Genomic DNA, 25,876 nt, shown 5'->3' with positions numbered 1-25,876 from the left:
CAGAGGATGATGCATTTTTATTAGTGGGTAGAGATGGTATCCAAGAGAATACCAGCTTCTTCTTTTGGTTTCATGGAACATGGGATTTACTTTGGGATTTACAAAGTTAAGTAGTACTGTGTCCTCGTGGACAGCTGAAAGGAACACCATCTCTTTAAAGGAGAGGCAAAACTCTGTTAAAGCAAAGATAAAACTCAGTTAGAGGCAATGTTCTGATGAAAAAAAGCCAAAAGATAGTAGACATAGAATGCTGACTGACAATGGCACAAGGTTTCCAGAAGACCCAGTAGAAGTGTGTTGAGCTGAGGCACCAGCAGAAATACAGCAAATGGGGAAAGGGATCGAAGGGAGAAGATTAGATCAAATTGATGGGCAAAGGGCTGGTGGCAGTGGATTTGTCCTTCATCCAGTGATGAATAATTACAAGGCTGAAGAGCTCGTTTAGATGTATATGGGAAGGGACTTCCCTGGTGGTCTGGTGGTTAGGACTTCACCTTCCAATGTAGGGGGTGCAGGTTTGATCCCTGGTTGGGGAGCTAAGACCTCACATGTCTCATGGCCAAAAAAAACAAAACATAAAACAGAAGCAATAATATCTTGCCTGGAAAATCCCACGGACGGAGGAGTCTGGTAGGCGGCAGTCCATGGGGTCGCACAGAGTTGGACATGACTGAGCAACTTCACTTTCACTTTTCACTTTCATGCATTGGAGGAGGAAATGGCAACCCACTCCAGTGTTCTTGCCTGGAGAATCCCAGGGACGGGGAAGCCTGGTGGGCTGCTGTCTATGGGGTCGCAAACAGTTGGACACGACTGAAGTGACTTAGCAGCAGCAATATTATAGAAAATCCAATTAAGACTTTAAAATGGTCCACATTAAAAAAAAATCTTAAATGAAAGAAATATATGGGAAAAGAACCTTGAAAAAGATTGGATATACATATATGTATAAATGAATCACTTTGTGGTACACCTGTGGAGAAGGAAATGGCAACCCACTCCAGTATTCTTGCTTGGAGAATCCCATGGACAGAGGAGCCTGGGGGGCCTACAGTCTACAGGGTCACAAAGAGTTGGACATGACTGAGCACGGCACGCCACGTGGCACACTTGAAACTAACACAACAATGTAATCAACTAAAATATAAAACAAAATTTTGAAAAAAAAATTTAAAAAGAAAAAAATCCTTATAATTAAAAAAGTAAGTAGATGACCTCAAATATCTTACTTGGGCACAGTAAGGGCTCCTGAAGATATATTGCTTAATCCCAGGGAAATGGCAATCACCATGAGGTTCTAGAAAAGACAAAAGAGCTCTTTTCTTAGAAGGGACTTCCTCCCACCTCCCAGGGCAGTGAGTTCCCTCCCCACTGCAGTTCTCTCCAGTGCAGTTTACCACTTTGATTATTTAAACAATTTCATTTCCATGATTTCAAAATCTCCCAGGAGATGTCTGAAACAGGAACACAACGAGTATACATGGGATGCAGGATAGTGATCCTGTCTTCAAGAATTCAGGATGCTAAGACACATTTTCAAACATTTCAATCAACTGTATGGATTAAAAATCCTGGTCAGGAACTTTTCTTATTCTAAGATGAGGGGGAAAGTTCAATAGTGAACCCATAGGACATTGTGTGATACAGCAAACAAAGCCCGTAACTGCATCTCTAACACACTGAAATGTCTGTGGTTATTTATAAACATTTTCTTCAATGCCAGCTAATGGTGATCCCTCATGCACAAGACTGTGGAAGGTTTTCAGGGGTCACGGTCAAGTGTAGAGCTCTCTGGAGTGATCCAAAAAATATATTAAAGCTATCAGAAGAAATAGGTTAGTGTCTAGTTTTTCAGGTAATCAATCCACCATAGACACCATTTCCTTCGAAAACTTCCGAAAAAATAAGCACTGAGAAGCAGCATTTGAAGTTGTAATCTCTGGCGAGAATACTGACTGCAGAGGCACTATGATGTGATACAGTTCACATAGGGAACTTCAGAAACATCACTAAAAGGTGTGCAGAAATGGAGAATTGAGGATTCCAGCCTTCTTCTGCATGAAATTCTGTGCCTGCTACAACATACAGCTGAAGCAGAGGCCCTGAACAACGTGTCTGGACAACAGGCATTAACTTCTAGAAGAATCTGTGGTATAACATCATTGGATTGGAGCCAGCTGCCTTTTGGAGGACATCTGCAAAGACACAGCATTGCATCTTGGGACATCCTTTCATGGCACAATCTACTGCCTCCCTGGACTCATCCTGGTGGTGGCAATAAAACTACACCATCAGGGCTGCACTGATGGTGTAGTCTTATAGGGCTTCCCTGGTGGCTCAGATGGTAAAGAAACCACCTGCGATGCAGGAGACCCAGGTTCGATGCCTGGGTCAGGAAGATCCCCTGGAGAAGGGCATGGCAACCCAATCTAGTATTTTGCCTGGAGAATCCCATGGGCAGAGGAGCCTGGCAGGCTAGAGTCCATGGGGTCCTAAAGAGTTGTACACGATTGAGCATCTAACACTTTCAATTTCAACAGGGTAGCAGACATAAGATATCTATCATTTGATTCTCCATACCAATGAATGATATATTTTCCATTTCTCTGCTGCCCAAGTTAAACTTTGAAACTCACACTGTATATTGCATTACTTTTGTAATCTTTCTCCCAAAGGAACATGTAATCCGTACACAGTTGGTATTAAATATCACTGGATGGCAGATGAGTTTTTAAAACAGTAAAATTAGATACTACATCTGATCTAAATTCATGGAGTTTTCTTCTCTAATATGAGAGCTATGTGACAGCTTAAAAATACATGCTTTGTCATCCTTACGTAGCAGTTTATTCATTAGTATATTCTGTATTCTTCTGTAATCCAATGTATTTCATCATATCTCATATTTGGTTATTTTCCTTCTCAAAAGGCCCTGTTACAAATCCAATGCATTTAACTATCAAACTATGCCCATAAGGAGACTTGGACAATAGCTTACATTTTAAATTGTAGTAATTGTGGGTGCTACTAACCCGACAATCTCAAATATATTTATAAACTACACACACAAAAATGAAATGAACAAAGTGATTTCAGGCCAACCAGCTCTGACTACACATTTTAAGAAAATCACGGGGTGTGCCTAGGATCCAATGAGAACAATTTGCTACGCACTGCAGTGTTACAGCTTTCTAAATGGTAAGTAACTGTTTAAAAATTCCAAAGCCTTCTTAAAATGTTGCACTTAAACATTTCTGCAATAAAATCTTATTGAACTGTTGCTTTCATTAATTTTCTACAGACTAGAGAGCAAGGAATTCAAGTTCGATTTTTTTTTCCTTTTAACTTTGCCTACTACTAGCAAATAAACTGTGCCTCTTTTTTAAATAAACCCTTGGCCTTGAGTTTTGGCCCCTTAATAGTAGTCTACATGGTTGACTACCCTTGGTGTTAAATTTTCTTAAATTGTATTTCTGTCAGTGTATCATTTTTTTAAGCAATGGACCCTATAATAGCAAGCACTGGTCTGTCAGGAGTGCATTTTACCAGCACGACACAAGTATTTTTCACTACAGGAGACAAACAATGATATGTATTACATGCAGTAAACACTGCCTTTGGTACATAGGGTTCTTTTAGCATTTATCTATCCAAACTCTCACTGTGTCCAGAATTGGGGGGGCGCCAGGAAGGGAGAGAAACCCTGCCTTATATTAATGTTGCCAGCGGCTATAGTACAGTTTTACAAAGAGTCCACATACACGGGATATTTCTCATGAAAGCAAACCTTGATTTAATATTAAATGAACAGAGTCAGGCATAGCAGCCCATGCTTAGTCCCTTTCTTTCAAACAACTACTACATCTCCCTTTTACAACTCTTGTCCCAAGTACTGGTACTCCCTTCCTTTTATTCACACATATCACTACCACACAACTTGCAATCAAGCTTAAAAAGCTATTAAAAATAAGAGTGCTCTCCAAATTGGAGGTATGTGAATCTCAGGGATCCTTAAACAAGGAATAGCTTTTCTGTTTATTTGATACCTTAGCCTTTACACATTGTCTTCCTAATTTTAGAAATGTACAATGGAATATTTATCAATATCTGTTTAGATTGAGGGTGCCCACTTAAACTTCCTCAGGATAAAGATGTATAAACAAAATGTTTTCGAGAACACTGTGAAAATGAATACCAGTTAAAATACTGGCATTCAACTGTCCTTGCCACTTGAGGAAAAAAGATACAAAAGTCAAGACTACAAACGAAACTTAAAGCAAGCTAACATTTTATATATAATTCTACCCCATGGGATATTAAATATGATGCTTTACAAGGTCATAGAACTTTCACAAGCTTGAGTGTGGAGAGCGTGGGCATGTAAGACATTTTAGAAAACTACCACCTCAGTTACAAAGAAAATCACATGTTCAGTAATTTCCATCAAAGATTCAAATTCATCTTACGTTATGCAAAATACACTAAAATCTTAATTTAACAACCCATTCCAGATTCCCATAATCTCCACTCTTAAATTATTTTTTTCCTATATGGCTCCAGGTGCATGTGATATTTAAGCATTTCTTCATCTATCTTCTTTGTAGATGAAAAGTAAAAGATTATTATGTTACTAGCCTTTCATATTATTGATTACTAATCCTTAAATCTGATCTTAATCTGTTTCATTAGTCTTTTTTCTCAGTCTCTTTTTTTAATTTTCTGTCTTATCTTCATGTGTGTGTGTGTGTGTGTGTGTTCAGTCATGTCAGACTCTCTGTGGCCGCATGGACTGCAGCCCCCCTGGCTCTTCTGTCCATGTAATTCTCCAGGCAAGAATACTGGAGTAGGTTGCCATTTCCTCCTCCAGGGGATCTTCCCAACCCAGGGATCAAACCTGCATCTCTTGCGTCTCCTGAAATGGTGGGCAGATTCTTTACCACTGGCTCTACCTGGTAGAGCCATAACTACCCATGCTGCTGCTGCTGCTAAGTCACTTCAGTTGTGTCCAACTCTGTGCGACCCCAAAGACGGCAGCCCATCAGGCTCCACCGTCCCTGGGATTCTCCAGGCAAGAACACTGGGGTGGGTTTCCATTTCCTTCTCCAATGCATGAAAGTGAAGAGTGAAAGTAAAGTTACTCAGTCCTGTCTGACTCTTAGCAACCCCATAGACTGCAGCCTACCAGGCTCCTCCGTCCATGGGATTTTCCAGGCAGGAGTACTGGAGTGGGGTGCCATTGCCTTCTCCGTAACTACCCATAACTCAGCGCAATTCTTCCTCTGTAACAACAGAAGCTTACACTAGAGTGTTGGCCTGTGTGTTGATTCTTTCCTTATGGTGTTTCACTGACACTGCCTGAATGGGTTAGCTACTCCTATTTACAGATAGGTAAACTGAGGCTTGGAGAGGTTCAGTAACTTGTCTAGGAAGATACAACTAGGAAGTAGCACTCCTCACCTTGATGCCTCTGAAACCTAGGGATTAGGTCTAACTAGCATCTGGTTTGGGAGAAGCTTAGAGAATTAGGAAGAACTGATACACATTTTTCTTTGTATAAAGTAATATCACAGACGGTAAAAACAGCAGATGAATGAATGCATCCTAGCAGTCACACATGACTAACATGCCATTAATGATAGCTGGAGTGGGGTAACACAATGTGGTAGATTAATGAGAAATACCCAGTGAGATGATTTAAAATACACTATATGTGTTAAAATGAAAGGCAGAATGAGCTTGTGACTTTATTTTTATTTATTATTTTTCCCCCAATTTGTGACTTTAGAAGCACAGTGAAAAATGAGTTTTAGTGAAAATGAAAGGCTCTGTTTACTCCTAAATTAAAAATGTTTTTAAAAATTTTAATCTCCTCAAAATACATAACTTTTTTCTCAGGTCACTGCAGCAATCCACAGTTAATTGAGAAGACAAAGCGTTTAACACCTTTAGTGGAATAAGCATGCGATCTCTGTGCTAAAGATGATAGTTAATTTAATAACTATCAGTGACAAGATTATTTCAACACTTAGCAGACTATCAGTCAAGACCAAGTGACTTTTCCTTAAAATCAAGCTCAAACTGGGGGTCTTCCCTGGTGGTCCAGTGGTTAAAACTTTGCACTTCCACTGCAGGGGACGATAATTAGAGCAAATGTGTTATTTTAAATGTTTTGTACCAGAAATTAATTTCATTAAACAAGACTTGGCTTGACTTTAAAAATAATGGAAAAAGATCACTTTTCAGAGATAGAATAACTGACGTTTCTCCTTCAAGAGTAGAAATTGGCAGTCAATGAAAAATCCGTATCTTTTTCCATAAGTATTCAAAAATATCAATCCCTGGTTGAGGAGCTAAGATCCTGCATGCTGCCTGGCATGGCCAAAAATCTTTTTTAAAAAATCAAGCTCAAATTGATTCATTTTGGAAGGTGAGAATCACACAGTGGTTAGGAATATAGGTCTTCGGCTTAAAGGAGGACAAGATGGCTGTTACAACACATGCCCCACCTACCAAATAGAATAGAAGGGCTACTAGAAATCGTAACAGGAAAAAAACAAAACAAACACTTAGGATGTGCAGGGTGACCGTAGGAATTAAGGCTTGCAAAGTCATCTGGCCACCACTTCCCAGCTTTCTGGAAAGTGTGTTCAAGATTTCTTTGTGTATGAAGTGTAGACAATCACTGCTTTGAAAGCTCACTTGTTCATGCTGTGACTCTCTGTAAGATCAATGGGCAGCTTCTTCGCCAACACCCATAATGAATCCTAGCCCATTTTATAAATTTAAATACAGGCTCAAGAACTTTGATTGTATTTACTGGTTGAATTTAACTTTTAATTTTAAAAGTACAGACAGCTGGCACATCCAGATCCCACTCTCATAAAAAAGAATGCATATTAATCTTTTAGTTTGGAAGATGAATGCCTGGCTGTTCTTAATGTGAAATTAAAATTAGTGAGCCAGGGTTAGGTGAGGGGCCAGAAGCATGAGTATAAACAGAACACTTCTGTAACAATTTATCTCATCTCATCAAGAAGGTGATTCAATTGTTTTAAGTAACAATATGTCTTTGATGTATTTCCTCTAAATGCTAGATTTGGAAACATTGATGATAATCAGAGCGTTTTGTACCAGAAATTAATTTCATTAAACAAGACTCAGCTTGACTTTAAAAATAATGGAAAAAGATCACTTTTCAGAGACAGAATAACTGACATTTCCCCTTCAAGAGTAGAAACTGGCAGCCTATGAAAAATCCATCTTTCTAATTTTTATTACATAAGTATTCAAAAATATCTATTATATTGTGATCAGGGCAGAGTTTAATGACAACTTTGGTCAAGATGTTACCTTCACCCATGTTGTGTTGGCAGCTTTAGCTCATCAATATGAACATTCCTATTGTATTATATTGTATTATATAATAAATACTCCAATAACCATATAGTAGACATGTGTAGATGTATCAGTTTCAACTCAAACATACAATTATACCATCTCCGTGAATTAGCAACAGTCAAATGACCAAATCCTGGGGTCTATTTTGAGACACATACTTCACAACTATTATATAATCACACAGGGTCATCACTGAAGCCAAATAAAGACATAAAAAAGATACTAGTAAATTATACATTAAAATAATCCCATTCAATTTAGCAGATGAGTTCTGTAATCCCAAATGGGAATTCAGTCTATAACAGCCTGAGTTAGCATTACAGTGGTTCTCAGATGGTACCACTTTCTCACCTAATATTTAGAAAAGTGTAGTGGGTATTCATGGTTGGAACAGTGATACCAGGGTACCACAAAACCATATACTGGCTGCCTCTAATCCTTGCTTCTTCCTCTCTGACTCACTCCAACCACACGAGCATCCTTGATTTTCTTCAAACACATTAGAAAATCTTCCACTGCAAGTTCTTCATACTGACTGGCCCCTATGCCCAGAATGTCCTACCTATACATCCTCATGGCTAGCCTTCTTTAGGTCTTTATTCAAGTTATCCTCTCAACAAACGTGCCTGTCTACCCTGTTTAATTTTTCAAATCCTTATCTCCTCCCCACCACATTCACACAGGCATCATCACTCATAAATACAAATTCTGCAGACCTCTTCAGTTCAGTTCAGTTGCTCAGTCGCATCTGACTCTTTGCGACCCCATGGACTGTAGCACGCCAGGCTTCCTTATCCATTACCAACTCCTGCAGCTTGTTCAGACTCACACTACTCCATTTTTCCTGTGCATTTATTATCTTCCTAGTGTACTCCATACTTATTTTGTTGACTATCTGCTTTCTCCACTAGAATAGAATCTCTACACAGGGAAGGAGTTATTTCTGTGTTTTACTCCGCCTTGTGTCTGACGGCTTTGTACAGTACCTAGAGCATGTGCTCAGTCGCGTCTGACTCTATGTGACCCCATGGACTGTAGCACGCCAGGCTCCTTGGTCCATGGAATTTTCTCAGCAAGAATACTGGAATGGGTTGCTATTTCCTCCTCCAGGGGATCTTCCTGACCCAGGACTGAACCTTCATCTCCTGCATTGGCAGGCAGATTCTTTACCACTAGTGCCACCTGGGAAGCCCCACCTAGAGTGTATAGGATAATAGCTGTTCAGTGGGAAAATGGGGAACTATGATGCCAAGTGTTTTGCATCTGTTGATAACTTACCAGTATCTGCAGTGAGAGCGGAACGACATAAACAGCATGAAAGTTACAAGGCTAACTCTATCTTTCTCTGTATCTAAAACTTTATGAAGCTTTAATCTCAGTTTTTATAAAAGGACTACTGGCTTATCAAAGGATTTTCACAGAGCACAATTTTTACTTATTATTTATAATGTCCCTCCTGAAATTTTTTTTCTACTCATTCCTAATTATACCTCTTCTCATTCTCTGTACTTGTTCCATGTGACAGAACTACACTAAAACTCCTTCTATTTTTTCCTTAGTTATTTAACAATGGTGAGTACATCAGCTGTAAAAAAAAAAAAAAACAACTAAAAAATAATTTGCGATTAAGTGCTTCCCAAATTTCTCAGACTATCTTATTCTTTACATAGTAAAATATTAATAGTTTTGTATTTATGTATTATACAAAGTCAATTAGAAATATAAAGTTTATATATTCATTATTTATAGAAATGAAATATTGGCACTCAAATATTTGTTAAGCAACTAAATGGCTTCATTTTCAAACTGTTAGATACAGCAAAACATGTAATCATAAATACAAACATGTAATCATAAATACGAACCCCAATCCTATTCACTCAGCAAGGACATGTTGTCAAAAGAAGGGGTTCTTGTAGCTTAGAACCTTTTTCATTTTTTCCCCCTAATAAATGGTCACAGAAAATACTCGTTGCTAAATTTTTAGGCAATTCAGTAACATTATTTCTTTTTATCTCCCAAAACACAGACATCCCTCAATGGACAGTCACATGTAATACTTACAGGCTTTAAAATTATGTTCATAGTATAGTACAGTTGAACTTCTCACCCGTAAAACTAAATAAACCTGCCAATTGAAACTACTACTCATTTTTAGTGTTAGAAGTTATGATCATTTTTTCATTCACCTCTCTACTCCCACCCCTTCCAAAGGAACACTCATCTTAGAAAGTGAAGTGAAAGCGTTAATTGCTCAGTCATGGCCAACTCTTTGTGCCGCCATGGACTGTAGCCTGCCACGCTCTTCTGTCCATGGAATTCTCCACGTAGGAATACTGGGGTGGGTTGCCATTCCTTTCTCCAGGGGATCTTCCCGACCCAGAGATCGAACCTGAGTCTGCTGCACTGCAGGCAGTCTATTTACAGTCTAAGTCACCTCAGTCTAATATGCAGCTGTTGGTCAGAATGTATTTTTATGGGATGGTTGATAAAAACAAAGTAAGCATCATGCTCAATGCCATAAGGTATTTTGTGGACAGTCTTGACTCTTAACTTTTTTGGTGAAATGTGAGCAATCTATCAAAGGGTACTAAAGAGATTTCAAAATCTTTAAAAACAAAAAAAAGAATAAAATAATTTCAATAATGATATGTACCTCTGCTATTAATAGAATTGCTAGAATAAAAACAAGGCATTGTTTTAAAAGTTTTCTGAAATCAGAATAAACTAGTGATGTCTATAACTTCTTTTTCCTCTTGAAGTTGCCTGTTGGGATCCCACAGCCTGAGATGGGAATTTATTTTTTCTTGGTGGTATTTAGATCACTATTACATGTTATCATTAGCACATTTGATGATGTTCCCTGCCCCATTACTAATCCATGTCATATTGGATATTTATGTTTACTAAAACTGATTTTGTTTTTATTAATAGGATGGGTTTACTTTAGGCGATGCTTTACTGCATTAGTAATAACAATTTTACTTAAATATGGCTTTGGTGTACTCCTATGCAAATAACCTTTGAAATCCTAAGAGTCTTTTATTTTCCCAGTAGCCCAGTTGGAGAGTTTTTAATATTACATTGAATCATAACAAAACATGCTGGTTAGAGTCTAACTTAATACATGCAGCTTAATGTTAATTTTCCAACTTCAAATCAGAGATCTAACTATTCCGACATGATTATTTATCTCAAGTGTGATTTTTGTTTTCAACTAATAAAGTCCACAGCTAGAGATTTTTGCATCATAAAAAACTAAAACTATGGAGTAAAAGAATTCAGCAAAAGAAATGGGATCTTTATATAACTAAAAAAATTCGTTGAGAAGAAAACTGTCTATCAAGAAGTTTTGATGGTATAGAGCAGAAAGCAAAAATGGTGCAGGTGAATGCCCAAGTGACTGATGTGGGATTCATCATAACTATGTTTGTAATACAGCAAATATGCTTGATGAATATAATAAAAGGGTATGCTTAGGTCCTAAGTTCTTGAGGGAAAAGTTATCCATTTATATGGATAATGAGGGGGAAAAAACCCTCAATAAGCAAAAGAAATTGCTTTAAAGTAAGAAACAAAACTAAATGTCACATTTCTTGCTTCACAATGGAACGTCTACTTCAAAATAAATTTCTTATAAATACCCTTGAGAAGGGGAACATACGGTTAATCATCAAAACAAGTATGTTACGATGGTAGAAACGGAAATGAAGCAGACAGTATCGAACTCCACTGGAGCTGAGAAAAACAGAATTGGGTGATAAAAATCACAAGGGAATAAAGTTAGGCCTTCTGCAGTATTATAAACCTTGTCTTTCCTCTTAGAATGGTGAACACTCTGTAGGAATAAGGCAGTGCTATGGTTTACAATACTAAGGAATTAGCTGGCATCAAGTATCTGAATTTTACGAGTTTCAAAGCCTGCCAAAGTATGGTGATCTGGTAAAAGTCAATTATGACCAAAGTCAATGCACATTCTAAGGTTGTATAGATTCTAATATCTGTATGTGCAATATGCATACACATACCTACATCTCTTTAGGTGCTTACAAAGGGAAATGCAGTGAATCAGTAGGAATAATTGCTTATATAAGCAGATTAAAAAATTAAAAAAGGAGGAAAATGCCTTTTTAAAGAAATGTGGCTAATGTAAATTCTGTTTTAAAAGCTATCTGGTTGATTGAGAGAGTATTGCTATTTTTATTTTTACTCTCCTTGTTTTCAAGATCTTGTTCTACATTTACAATCACATATTTTAACATTTATTGATAAAAGTGAGAAATCTTAATTTCTTTTTGGAAGATAGGATGAGGTTACAATGTATAATTCTGAATGATAAAAGACATTCTCGTAGGAACTGGTAAATGTTTTCAAACCAAATAGTAAAATAAGATTTCAATGACTCATAATATAATGAGAAAAAAAATACAATGGTCGTTTAGGTTGGTGCAATTCTTCTTTAAGGCTACATAATTTTTAAGTGAGGCAGAAAACTGAACTACATAATGCATTTCTACAATGCATATATTCATCGAAACCATTTACAAAATTATTACTTTTAGCATATTTTTAAACTGATTCCTTAATAAATTATGTTTATGCAGTCAAAACAGAATTAACATTTACTATTAGTCACTTACTGGAAGTTAATGGTGAGCTTATAAATGAAGTGCTGGCTTATTTTGATACACTTTAAGAGCAACCAAAAATAAGAGATTCTTTCCCAGAGTTCTATGTATTTATAAAGTGCAAAATAAGCAATTTTAGCAATTCTCAAATGTAGTTCTTCCATATGTATTTAATCCTAAATATACTTGTAGAAACAGAATATTTTTCTGCTAAGTCAGGTATGTCTAACTTATCCATTTTATGTGTAAAAACTATCGTGATTGAAGTATTCCATGCTTTATGAAAAGATAAAAACAGTAAAGACATAGAAATGGTGTGAAGTATTTTATTTTTAATATTCTTAGTGGGGGTTATTTTCAGTGACAATATCTCAAGTCTATAAAACAAACCAAAAGGCACAAAACTAGAATAATTAAGTAAGTACTCATTCCCTAAAAATGAGTATATTACAGAATTAAGGACAGATAAATTTATAAATAAGAAATTCTCTATGTAGATGAGATATTTTTAACAGAGATTGTTGCAGAGAGATTGTTGCTCAGGAATTCTAGTGTGGGTCTATCAATTTTTCTCTAAAGCAAAGGGTGTTCTCCCAAAGTATTGCACAAAATTATCCCTCTTGATTTGTGCTGGTCCATGAATCATAGATATATATTATAAAATGTTTGAAATAGAATGCAATAATGCTTTTCTATAATAAACAGAAAAATAAACTTAAAATTATAATATTTTATAAAGCTGTAAATAAAGCAAGATAATTTGCAGGAAATATAGCAGTATTTTTTAAAGACCCTTTAAAGACCCTAGAGTCTAAGTTATTAACACTTAGATAGCAAAATATCTCAAAATACAAAGATTAGCTTAGACATTTAAATATGATAAAGTTATGACTATAATAAAATGTTAAGAAAGCTCAAATTAAAAAAAAATATTTGGGAGGAGCATCATTCCATATAGAAGATTAGTTTTTTTGGAATTTAAAACAATAAAAAGTTATATTTCAAATAATAATAATGTACTGCTCTCCAGGGAAGATCTTTTCAACTGCCTAATATCTAAAAGAGGACAAAGCAGGAAAAACAGAATGAATATGTCAGTTAGCATTAAAAAAGAATCTGTGCAGTGAACTGTCAGATAAAATAATATTAATAATATATTCATATTTACTTTTAAGGCCATAATTATCTATTAATATAAATTTAATCTCATAAAAATTTATTTAGAAGCTCCAGTTTTGATCAGTGTGAAATAAAGTTATAGCTAGGCTAATGCTCTATGTAGCATTTAATTTTAATTTTCTATTGTAAAAATCATATTACTACATTGAAGCACATAAAATTTGCAATCAGCATCACAGTTTCAAATCCTTTTTGTTAATTGGTAGCTGTGGTGGAACATGAAGCATCACTTTCTCCCAGTACTTTCATTTTAAACAAGTCATCCTCATGTATAAAAACAGCAAAATGCATTGTCTTTTATACAAGATGTTTTCTGTTTCTTGTGTAGAAAAAGCTATATGTAGCTTTCCCTATAGCTTTGAGTACATTCTCTGGTAAAACATCATTCACAGAGACGCAAGATACAGGCTTCATCACCTTGATGCTTAAAATACACCACAAGTAAGAAAATGCAGGCTTCAATTTAAAAACTGGCAAAAATGGCCCAAAAGCTTAAGTTTAAGTGCTGATATTCTACATTGCCTCCAAGTTGAGAAGTAAAGTACTATGGTTTATCTCGTGGTTCTGACTTCATGAAATTTGACATAAAATCTTAATTCTAAAACTGATGATATATTAACTACTTTATTCATACTTAGCAAACAAATCAGAATGAAAGATAGTTTAGTAGTAACTATAGTCCTATAAACATCATTATTAAACCTTGGCTAGTTTTACATAGTAATTGCTAATTTACTTTATGCATTCTTTAGTTCAAGGCACAAAAATGCTTCCACGTCTACTTTGTCATAAACAACTTAAAAAAAAAACTGTAACTGTATTGGATATATTTTTAAACAGATACATTGTTAGGTCTTGGCATATAAATATCAGCGGGCAGATTGACTTCATAGTTTAAGTCAGAAAGCGTTAATAGAGGAATTTTTTAAATGTCAATGTTTCTGTTCCTATTTCTAATGAGTTTCTGAGGATGGCGAGCAATCCTACCAACAGACAAATTCCCTCTCATCAGACACGTTTATCTTATATTCTCCAGAAAAAATAAAAAATCCTATATCAGCCCTGTTATGGAAAGGGAACTGTCAAGATTTGAAACTCAGTAATAAACTGTAAAAATGTTTTCTTTTTCTTAAATACAGCTAAATGTGCCTCAAAGAAGAAAAAATTACTGCAGTAACAGTTTCCAATACCCTAAAGAAAATATCTTATGATTTAAAAATTCTTATATTTATCATTTAAAGAACTTGTAAAAACCTGTCATCACCACCATTACTCAGAATAAGGCAAAATATTAATAAAACGCAAGAACTTCAAGATTCATTGTTCAGCAATAAAAGTGTTTTTTGTATTCTCTTTTGGAAGGAGAAGTTAACTAGGAAGTTAAATAAACTTGGCAAAAAGTATTTCACTCTTCTCTAGATGTGAAAAATTATCTGGCCCAAGATAATATCTATAACCTATAATTTACTGGTGCAAGTAAGCTACTTTTTCTTTATCATTTCCCACGTTCTTACTTAGATGCCTGGAAAGTTAGACCAAGAAATACAAATCTGTAAAGTATGTATGGCTTGTTTGTGCCTCAAAGATATCACATAATATCCAAAAATCAATCTAAACTACTTTTTAATAGGATTTAAATGGTTAAGCAGTGGCTGTGCAAAATACAAGAAAGCAATGTGCTGAACACAGAAGGAAATGAGAAAAGTTATTTTCAAAGCTTGGGAAAATAGCCACAGAATATTACTTGTTCACTGATCATAATGCAGATTTTATGTAATTAATAAATAGTAACAACTTGAGGTGCACCTCCCTTTTTCCCTTAGTTAATTTTTGTCTAACTTAAAATCATGTCTCTCACAGAGCAGGCATAAGCATTTTGAATGCCTGTTTATACACATTCAAAGAAATTAATTTGTACATAAAATCTGCTTGAATGTATTAGACATACAGAATCAGATTATTTTAATTTGCCAGAGACATATGCTTTTAAACATAGAATTTCATTGTGCTATGCACTTTCCACATAAAACTAATACCACATCTGCAGCATAATCTATAACACATAACACGATGTTTTACACCCATACCATTTACCCATTTCACTTCTGCAGTTTTTAAGTGTTGATGAACTACTTCTTGCCAAAGAAGCCACGTTATATACAACAAAACCTTCAGTTTAAATAAGGGATAAGCTTGCTGTTAACAACTTAGTTTGAAATGTTAACAACCCTTAGGCTGTTAACATAACAACTGGCCATTAATGTGGTAATGACCAATTTGAGAGGAAATTGCACTCTGAGAAATGAATATATTGGCAATCTGGACTAGGGTTTAAATTTGAAAGAGTTAGGATTAAAAAAAAAAGTAACTAGATTAAAAGTTTGAGCTTATCAGAAATCAACTAAAAGTTGTATCACACAAAGCAGCAAATAGACTCTTTTAGAGATAAAGATTTCTGAGATGAAAACTATTTTGATAAATTCCCTTCAACAACACACTTACTTGAGACTATCAAATACAGTTGAACAACTTATTTTTACTACCATAAGGAAGACAGACGAAAGCAATACAAGGTTACTTTCTCTGCTCTCAACTTTGTTGACAACCGCAAAAGAGTTTCACTCAGGACACAGGTATTGCATTGGCAAATTTGTATTTTTGAGTTAAAATAGCCAGAGATTTCAAAAGACTGTAAATTTGACATAATTTTTGTCTTTATTCCATATTAGAACACTTTGATCTTGCCTAGACTATATAAACTCCTTGCTTTCGAAAGTGTTGTTGTTACATGAATCCACTGGAGATTCTGCAGTGGTAAACAAAAGTCAAAGACAGAGTCCAAAAGCCTGTGGCTATTGGTTAGGAAGATAAAGCAAAACTAGGAAGCAATGTCAAGTCGCTAAAAGCAAATACACTCTGTGCAGAAATCAGGCTCTAATTCACAAAGAGCAGAAGAGAATTTTTTATTTGCAAGAGGAAAGTCCCAAGACTGCAGAGTCTACAAGAATTCATGGAATAGCTTAATTCTAATGATTAGTTGCAGTAGTTAGACAACTCCTTCCCTAAAGCCACTTCCTATTTCCATGGCTAGGACCTTACATGTATTTTGTGCCCTTGGAACACAGAGAAGTGGCAGCAAGTGGTCATAATTAGTCAGGGGGCTGTCAGATGAAGCAGTCCTAAGAGGGTAGAGAGTAGAATCTGATAAACAGTACCAGGCTCACCCTCTTGTAACAACCATTCATCAAACAATATGTTCTTCTATATAGAAACTGAATTGGACTGAAAATAACTGAATTATATATGAAGCAGCACCAAATTCCCTAGAAAATTCCCTAGAAAACACCTCCCAAAATGACCAAGGAGTTACTGCTGATTGATAAATTTTGTGTCATAAGAGAAAAAATTTCAAAATAAATCACTTAATGTCAGACTAGAAAAAGTGATTAATTGTATCAAATATGAAAACCCAAATGATGCCATATATCATTTCTCTAATTTGATAGATCCTACTTTATTAATATAAGTAATTTGCAGCTGAATGAAGTCACAAAGTCCCCTGAAAAGCAAAATAATTTTTCTTAAACATAAGTCCATGTGTAGAGTACTAAACGCTAGAAGATTAACCTGCTTCATGGCTTCAGAAACAAGAACATCTGCATTGTCCTGAAACTGTTCAGATGTTTATAGGTTGGAGAGTGGCTGTCATTTCCCTATAATGATGGAGGTCTTTACTTTGTTATTTTCCATAAAGCTACTGGCAAGTCTGAGGCAGATGAACATTCAAATGCTATCTTTGCGAAGATCACTTGGAACGCTCTGGGGTTGCGGGCAGGGGGATATGTATTCACATTTGGAGGAAGTTTTCAACATTCTACTAAAGATCCTTCTAATAAATACCAGATAAGAGTTTCAAACCGACTTTCTCTGACAAATCTGGAACAGAAAGACGGCGGAATCACTGTGCTACACTCAGCCTGACCCTGTCACTTTCCTGCTAAGAAAACTTGTATGCTGATTCATACCGAACACCTTGACATGAACTGGAGGTTCACTTATCCCCAGGTAGGAGCATCAGGCAAGGCAAACAGAAAGACTGTAAGATACTGTGTTTTCCTGACCATGACTCAAGCCCTCGTTTGTGCCATAGACATAGTGCGCTGAAGGCTGCCAGGTGGACATCTTTCAGGAATAGAAGCTGGCAGGAAAGACACAAAACACACAAGTACACTTACAGAAGTATTTTAAAAGGAATCCAGTGATCACTGGTGTGCAAGGCGAATTCCTACCTCAGATAGTCTCTGCGACAAAGGATAAGGTTAGCTTTTGTGTACAGGGTAGAACCCACTTCTCCCAAACGGCAGTCACAGCAGGCACACTTCAGGCAGTCCTCATGCCAGTATTTGTCCAATGCCTTTAGCAGATACCGGTCCTTGATCTTTCGGTTGCAGCCAGCACAACCTTTCGGCTTGGTGTCTGGCTGGACTGAGAGCATTTGTATACCTGAAGGAAGACAAGAACAAAAAAGAGAGCTGAGACTCCAAAAATCAAGAGATGTCTGAAGACCTCCATTAAGTTAAACATTTCTGATTGCCGTTTTCAAGGAGTATTAGACTTTCCACTTAAGGACTAGGCAGAAATTGGGCTTCCCTGGTGGCTCAGATGGCAAAATACCTGCCTATAATGTAGGAGACCTGGGTTCGATCCCTGGGTTGGGAAGATCCCCTGGAGAACAGAATGGCTACCCATTCCAGTATTCTTGCCTGGAGAATCCCATGGTCAGAGGAGCCTGGCTGGCTATAGTCCATGGGATAGCAAAGAGTCAGACATGACCGAGCGGCTAACATACGAATATACAGAAATTGAAATAAATTTTGAAAACAAAGAGGTTCAAACTTTGTTAAGTGTCTTTGTTAAATCATTCATGAAGTTACACCTATAAAGTAGCAAAAATAATCAATTCATCTTGTACCTGGTAAGATGATATCATCTACATGAAGTTAAGTAATAGTAAATAATTTTATATTGGTACAGTTTTCTACATAGAGAAGTTCCTTTTGGGAGAAAATAGGAGTCAATGGTTAACAATCTAGAAAAAAGCTATTTAACAGACTAATCTGTGTACACACTGTAGGAGTCAAGAATGAGTTGGTGGAAGGAAAGTTCACTTTTATGGGATACACTAACCTCACTTAGCAGTAGAGATGTTTATACTTAAGCATAAGTACAGTCACCCAAAAAGTTCTCCAATCCTATAATACTTATTTACATCCAAATACTTCCTTCTATGTCCTTGATATTTCAAAGCATTCATTGCGTTAAAAATTTTCAAAATGCATTGCCACTCACAAGCATTGGTCCATGCATCTCTTAGTGGCAGATCATCTAACTATAGGCTATATATTTTTATATAAAATTAAACTATAGGATTAAGTAATTTATTATCATAAACATGCACTTATTTTATACAGGAAAGAAAAAACAACAGAAGACAAAGTTTCAATATATATAAAGTTACACAAACATCCACGGGCAAATATATATTATATACATATATTACACACTACACACATGCTGGACTAGACACAGGGACATTTATACATTTTAGAGACATATTTCCATATCATAAATAAGGAGATTAATTGAATTCTCTGCTTAATACAACTTGATTGAATTTTTTTTTTCCAGTGAAAGGATATTTGCCTTCGAGTTTCTTCTTTCCTAAATGTCAAACACTCAGTTTTTCAAAAAGCTGAACGAATTATTCACAGCTGCATATGTATCAACTAACGCATTTCAAGCACTCTAAACTACTGTAGACATTGATTTCAATTTATTTTATTTTACAAATTATGATAGCGTGAGAGGTTCAGGGACTGGATCAAAGCTGAATGACAGTTCAGCCCAAACTTCATGGCCTTCTTACAATCCAGAGATACCACTGCTATATTATGCCTCCTCTCTTAGGCAGAAAGTTTTAAACTTGGACACAGAAGGACACAAAACATCAAATGTGTCTGCAATTGAAACAGTATCAAGAAAGAAATGCCAAGCCTTAATCTAGAGCATTTTCCGTGTGTTCCCTGCTCCCAAACAGCTAAACCTTTTTTGGTTTCCTCTGATGCCTGATGATAAAGCCTTTACCTTTATTATCTTCACTCTCTTTTTCTTTTTTAATCACACTAAGAGACAACAAGACACCATACCCTCACAGCAGAATAACTTTTCTAACTATAAATGATACATGCATTTCAAATAATAGTGTTATGATGTTGAATTTCCATTAGAAAATAGCTTCTCTGGTCGAGTGATGGAGCAGGGACCAACAGCTAGGCATCAGAGTAGCTGCTTTTTCTGCATGGGATGCACAGCCGTGGTCCTCGGATCTGCAGATCAGTAGCTGGATTTGTACAGAGGAGCAGGTGGTATTCCTATAGCCAGCTTTCTATCCCTTTCTTTGAAGGAGCTCGGGGTCTAGTGTAGATTAATCATAACCCTTGCTAGTGCTGCTAAATCTCACTCTCTAGAACTTCTAACAAATGAAGTTTCTTTGATCAGAACTAGTTAACCGTCTTCTCGCAAGGTTCCACAAGGAATGACTCCCATTAATTACAGTACAGAACATACCCAAGTGCCTCTTAACCGTCTTCCTGGGGGAAGGAAAAACTGTGATATACTAAATGACAGCCTGGATTTCATGATTGAGAACACCGAGAGGTATGTTTAGAGCAGCCAGTCTAATTACCCAGTTTATAAGGCTATTGTTTTTTTCATATCATCAAGCTGAAAATGTTTTGATCCAAATCCTTCTTAGTTGTAGCTAAGCTCTGTTTCTCTGAGCTGTGTTCTCATCACCAAGCGTGGAAGGTCAACTATCTTTATTCACGATGCTTTGCGAACAAGACAGGAGATACCAACATTTGGCACAAGCAACACCACCCTGCTTGTCTTCACAAAATGTTTTTGTTGGGCTGACATTTTAATTTAGCACTCAGAGGCCAATTAATATTTGAAACTCTTACAGAATTCTGTTTGGCCTTGGGCGTAGAAGGAGTTTGAGATTTTTACACTCCATCCTGGTACCTTCGTGTCGAAAACACCATCACGTTACTCTTGAAAAGGAAATCTTTTTCGATACTCTGCAAGTTAACAGTTGTGGAAAAAAAGGACTATTTTGCAGTCACCACGTTACCCTGTACCAAACAGGCATAAACCAGCCAGCAGCCTCCCTTCAGCATCCGGCAGAACGCGTCTGGGTAAGAGTTATGTGTTCAGAGCTGAGAAACATTTTGCAAGTTGCTTATAGCACATCAGGACCCATAACTAGTTTGAGATTGGCATGTAAATTGTTCTGAGGGAAATTCTTATTGCCTCTGAGACCTTGCCATTCTGAGTTATTTGACAGTTTAAGGGAAATCATAATTTTTAAAAAAGACATAAATAATAGCCTGTGCAGTGTGGTGTGCAGAAATAAGTAGAACCATTTCATTTAAACTCTGGTGAGCTTTTAATTGCCTGGATTGCATTGTGAGGCAGCCTAACGCTTGATTAACTCCATTATGTCCCCTTGTTCTGTGCCATTCATCCGCGCAGTCTCAGCTTCAGTAGTTAACACAACAAAGTAACCACAACTCCACAACACGCTGGGGTTAAAAAAAAATCATAATAAAAGATCTGCAGCACTTAGACCCAGTCTTCTAAATTTTTGGACTGACTACACCGCAGTGAGTGGAAAACATTTTGTCCCCGTCGGAAGATGCACAGAGAACAATTTGGGAGAAGGAGCGGGAAGAGGGAATCCATTAAAGGGGGTTGGCAGCAATGAGGTGCCTCAGGAAGATTCGAAAATGGGAATGCAGGTTCTGCAGCTGGGAGCAGTGACACAGATTAAAAGAATTTGGCCAACACCGGCCATTCGATTGCCAAGAGGTACCAAACAAAAGATTTTCTCTCCTCCTGCCCATCTTCATCCTCTCCCCAGCCCCCGATTGGAGAACTGGATTGGGCCTAAAAGCTTGTTTCTCTCTGTTCACTGGCCCAGAGCGTCCCTACAGGCTGTAACCCCCTAAGGGACAACAATGCAAATAGATGTCCCCAGATCTCAGGAGCTGGAGCTGCTTAACTCTGTTCTGCCCCTTCAACTCCCAACCCTCCCCTCCCCATCCTTCCACCACCACCTCCCTCCCCTTTTTGAGCAATGGAGCTGGGAACCAATTTGATTCCCTTTTTCTCCAATGCAGCTGCAAGGCTCAGAGATACTGACATTTTTCCACTCTTATCAGTTTAATTACAGTTACCATGGCAGCAAAGTGCTAGTGCTTGGCAAAGGCCAACAAGAGATTTGCAAGACTGGGTTCAATTTTGATGCAGCTCACATGCAAAATAAAAAAAAAAAAAAAATAAGAAACATACATACACTCTAACAAAGAATCCCTTGAGGAGTTTATGTTCCAGCCTTTTGTGGTAGCGTCTCTGCCGCCACACAAGGATGCTTTGCAAAGAATGTAGCAGTTATTTGTTGCACCTAGCAAGATTAATTGGTTTAAGCAGCCGTCTTTCAAAGCAGTTACAAACAATAATATTTCAGATCTTTTCCGAGAGACACAAAAGCCGCGGAAGGGCAAGAAGGCTTTGGAGCAGCAGAGAGTGCCGAGCGCCGGCAAAGTGCATCTATGATAGATTGTAACCTTACCAAAACTTTTCTCCTTTTTCTGCATGAGTTGACTGAGGCGTGCCTGAGTTGCCGCAGCTTCGCATGGAGCACCCAGCCCAGAGGTAGAAGTGGAAGGGGGTTTCCCTCGGATTTAGCTCAAGTGCGGACCCGGTGCGCAGCCTACACCCGCCGAGGACCGACTATTGTGAAGCCCACTTTGGGAGCGGGTCGGAGCGGGCGGCGGGCGTGTAGGGGTGGGGGAAGGGATGAGGGCGGCCAGACGAGATGCAGCGCACACCCGGAGCCCCTCGCCGGGTGGCGGCGTACAAAATGATGGCGAATGACAAAGCCACAAGCTTCCCTAACTCTGCCCGTAATCCCCAAATCCCAGCGGCCCCTTTTAGCTTCGTGGTAACAAATGGATTTGATTAAACTGTCACATGCAGCGTTAGCATAGCATATCATGTTCAATATGAAAAAGATCATAAATCTGACTTGTATTTCATAACAGCAATCTGGGTAGCCCCCGTAAAATAAAATGTGCCGCAGCAGTTTGAATCTCCATCGATTAGGACAGGGGCACCTTGCTCCAAGGATCCCCTCTTTTCTCGACACTTCTTCCCAACCTCCCCCTATACCACTCTCCCCCTCCCCCCAGACATTCACTTTTCCATCTGGTAGGAACAGTATTTTTGTTACAGTGGTACAGTGGACCGGAGGCAGAAGTGGCCTCAGGAACCCAAAGATGGTCATTTCAATTCTTGGGGGAGGGGGGTGATGAATTTCAGAAACTAAGGTCAAAGGGCGGGCGGTATCCGGAACCCACCTAAGACTGAATTCCCTTCCTACGGGCCGGGCCAGGGCGAGCATCTCCTCTCAAACTCTCCCAGCCTCTGTCTCCCCCGGTGTCAGGGGGCTGGGGTTGGGGGTGTAAATGCCGCAGTTGCTCGGGAACTTTGACTATTATCCACTTGAGTCGTAGTTGAGACGTTCCGCGCCGCAGCCGCTCGGCTCTCCCCGCCTTTCAGCCCCATCTTCCGCCCGCATCTATTTCATGTCTCATCATAAAAATAATGAAGCCTCACATGATTTAAACAAAACCGTCTCAGCAGAGCTGCAGCCCGAGTGAAAGTTGCAGTGCGGAGCCGGGCTGCAGCTCCAGTTTATGCCTCATTAGGAGAGGCTGGGGAAAAAAAAAAAAAAAAAAACCCCACATCCGCACACGCACGCGCGCACCCGCAGACACACACACACAACCACAAATAAGCTGCCGCGTGTGCACACAGTTGCTGCACTTACCTTCTCAATTAAGCGATACAGGGGGAGGCCGTTCAGAAAGCACAGTGGCTGCTTTGTAGCTCTTCTCCTTGGGAAAGGTCAAAAAGAAGCATTGTTTGAAAAAAAAAAAAAGGAGGGGGAGGGAGGAATCTATTTTTTTTTTTTTTTTTTAAGTTTAAAATAATGAGGTCCTCCAGGATCCGCCGAGCAATGGTGTTGACCGCATCTGAGCCACAGGTGTCCTCCTTTTAGGCAACTGCAGTCCGAGGCTGTCTCTCTCTTTCCGTCCTGGCTCAACACAACTTACCCCGGCGGCAGCACGCGAGGAGCCGAGCTGAAGCAGCCCCGGCTCTCAGCTGCAAAATGCAATCCCTTCCCAGCCAGACCTAATACAGCCCAAGAAAAGGTCACTCAGTTATTACTGAGCCGGCGGAGCCCAGGCAGCGCTTGTCAAGACCACAGAGAAGCAGCTCCCTTCCGATTTAAGACTATTTACCTCTCGCCCCCACCCCTCCCCTCTCCTCTCCCTTTCCTTCTCTCCCTCCCTCTCTCGCTGGCTCCCTCGCTCGCTCTCGGGTGCCTGTTCTGCAGCTCAGTCAAGTAACAGCCGCCCTCGGAAAGTGCAAAGCAGCCACAAGACAGATCGGGCTTTGTTGCTAATTTCCCAGGGTGAAAATTTACAAGCCTGCGAGTTGCAGTCAGCATCACCCCACGCATATGCTGCTCGCCAACGCTGAGGACGACCCACCACCCTCCCCGACCCCCCCGCCCGGGGCGCACAGAATGTGACCTCGGCTGGAGTCGACTTGGAGGGGTTGTGGGGAGGAGGACAGACCCTACCTCCTGGTCCCGTCCAAAAGAAGTCCTGCGAAAGAGCTCCGGAGGCAAAGGGTAGGGATCCTAAAATAACCGGGGCATTTTTGGAATAGGTGGCCACGTTGAAAGCAAACTGTCTTCCAAAGCCAGTTCTGAAGCTGCCAATTATGGAAATTAAAATAAAAGCCAGGGAATCAAACTGCTAGCAGAATACACTGGGAGAGCGCGCAACCCTCCCCTTGGAGAAACGTCTGGGGGTGGCTGCAGTCGCCCGGTTCTCTGACTTCTGTTCATGAAAGTCGCTCCAAAGTCGCTGCTCCGCAGGGCAGGTCTGCCACACAAGCCGGGGCCAGAGATGCCACGCTCCCCTCTCCTCCTGTGGCCCAAGAACCAAACTGTGAACTTGTTCCGCCTTAACTGGTACTGAACCCCATTCCACCCTCACGGAACACTTCCTGCAATTGCTTGAATTCCTCACAATTTAAAACTCACACGGTAGAATGAAAAACACCCAAGAGCACCTAGAAACTTGATTTTAGACTAACTTGGTCAAAAGAGTGTCTTCACCATCACTGCCTGGTCTTCACAGACTGGTTTTAAAGGCCTGGAAAGATTTCTTTTTTTCCTTGAAAAAGGTCCCCTTTTCCGCTAGCCTCCTCTTCTCTTAACTTTACTTTTCATGCCAGCTTTAAAATATCTTATTATTTTTCTAAGTTTTCCAACTTCAAAGTCATCCTCTTTTTTTTTTTTTTTTGGCAGCTATCATAGGATCCCCACCAGATTTTAAAAAGTCCTGTCAAAGGTCAAGCTTAAAAATAGCCCAGATTTGAATGACACTGGCTGAAATGTTTTAAGGGCCAAGAAAGACTCAATTGTTGAACTCCACAAAACTTTTTTTTTTTCTTCTCAGCACCATCAGTTTTAATCTGGTTCTAGCTTGAAAAACAATCAATGCACCCCCCCACCCCCGTAAATATTCAGGCTAAATTTTGCTCCCCTTCATAGAGAATAACGTCTCAACATTGATAACTTATTTTTATCCCTTCTCTTTTATAAAAGACTCATAAGAAAATAGCTTGGAGTTTGCTTTTTTCTCCCTCTGAAAGGCAACAAAACGCAGAACTAACCTGAAAAATACCGAAAGTCACAAACGGCAGATTAACAAGGACCCCTTCAGTGGATTTGTTCTGCACACAGGCAGCTCTCTTAAGTTTGGCTTCTCTGGCCCGTGTAAGCAGACATACATGCACCTCACCCATCCACACTGCTCCTGCTGTTCTACCCTACCTCTCTGCTCCAGCCACTCTGAAAACACCCCAGTGTGTGTGTGTGTGTATGTGTGTGCATGTGTGTGTGTGTATTTCATGTGCTCTCCCTCTCAACCAATGCACTGAGAAGAAGAAAAGAGGAAGGGAGGGAGAAGTATGTGTGGGGAAAGGGAGAAATAAAATCAAAACAAATGGTACAGCTAATGAGGACAATTAAATTAATTATGTTCAAGGAGATGAGATTTTTTTTCCCTCCAACTGTATGATCTGTTACCCCTCGCTGGCAACTGCTGCTCAGTAATTCATGGCAACTGATTAGTGCATCTATGCAAATCTTTGTTTAAATCATTCAACTAATTAAATGATGGGATTATTCCTCTGCCTACGGTGACATCATTCGCAGTAATTAGTACTCTATTTGGACTGTGGCAGTAAGATTCGCGATATCAACACCAACCTGCAAAGACATTAACCACTTTGTCACCTTATTTTTTTTTTAAGGGACAAACACCCAGATCTCTTAATTGCATTTCCCACCCCCTCCTTTTCCCCTAATCTTCCTTTTCCTCTCAGTTTTACCATCTCCCCCACACTTGTACTGGCAAGCAAGGAAGAGAGAGAGAGAGGAACTTAGTGAATAATATGCCAAACCACAT

The 25,876-nt window shown here is 38.7% G+C and overlaps 1 protein-coding gene across 4 annotated transcripts in view; it reads right to left on the bottom strand.

The window, feature by feature from the left end:
* The window catches only part of LMO3 (LIM domain only 3), a 63,637-nt gene extending 38,409 nt beyond the window's left edge, over nt 1-25,228 (bottom strand). The window contains exons 1-4 of one of the 4 annotated variants that reach the window (XM_061417730.1): nt 25,080-25,228; nt 23,977-24,328; nt 23,158-23,224; nt 17,495-17,708 (exon numbers count right to left, since the gene is read on the bottom strand). In XM_061417730.1, coding sequence (XP_061273714.1) covers nt 17,495-17,700 — 206 coding nt within the window. In that variant the 5' untranslated portion in view covers nt 17,701-17,708; nt 23,158-23,224; nt 23,977-24,328; nt 25,080-25,228. Of the gene's footprint in view, nt 1-17,494; nt 17,709-21,897; nt 22,061-22,684; nt 23,004-23,157; nt 23,225-23,976; nt 24,380-25,079 lie in introns of those variants that run through there. The other 3 variants (XM_061417731.1, XM_061417732.1, XM_061417729.1) reach the window with 3 other exon arrangements.
* Nucleotides 25,229-25,876: the final 648 nt, after the last annotated feature.

Source organism: Bos javanicus, chromosome 5 (genome assembly GCF_032452875.1).
Source record: "Bos javanicus breed banteng chromosome 5, ARS-OSU_banteng_1.0, whole genome shotgun sequence".
Taxonomy (NCBI): Eukaryota; Metazoa; Chordata; class Mammalia; order Artiodactyla; family Bovidae; genus Bos; species Bos javanicus.
This window is presented reverse-complemented; position numbering and strand designations above follow the sequence as displayed.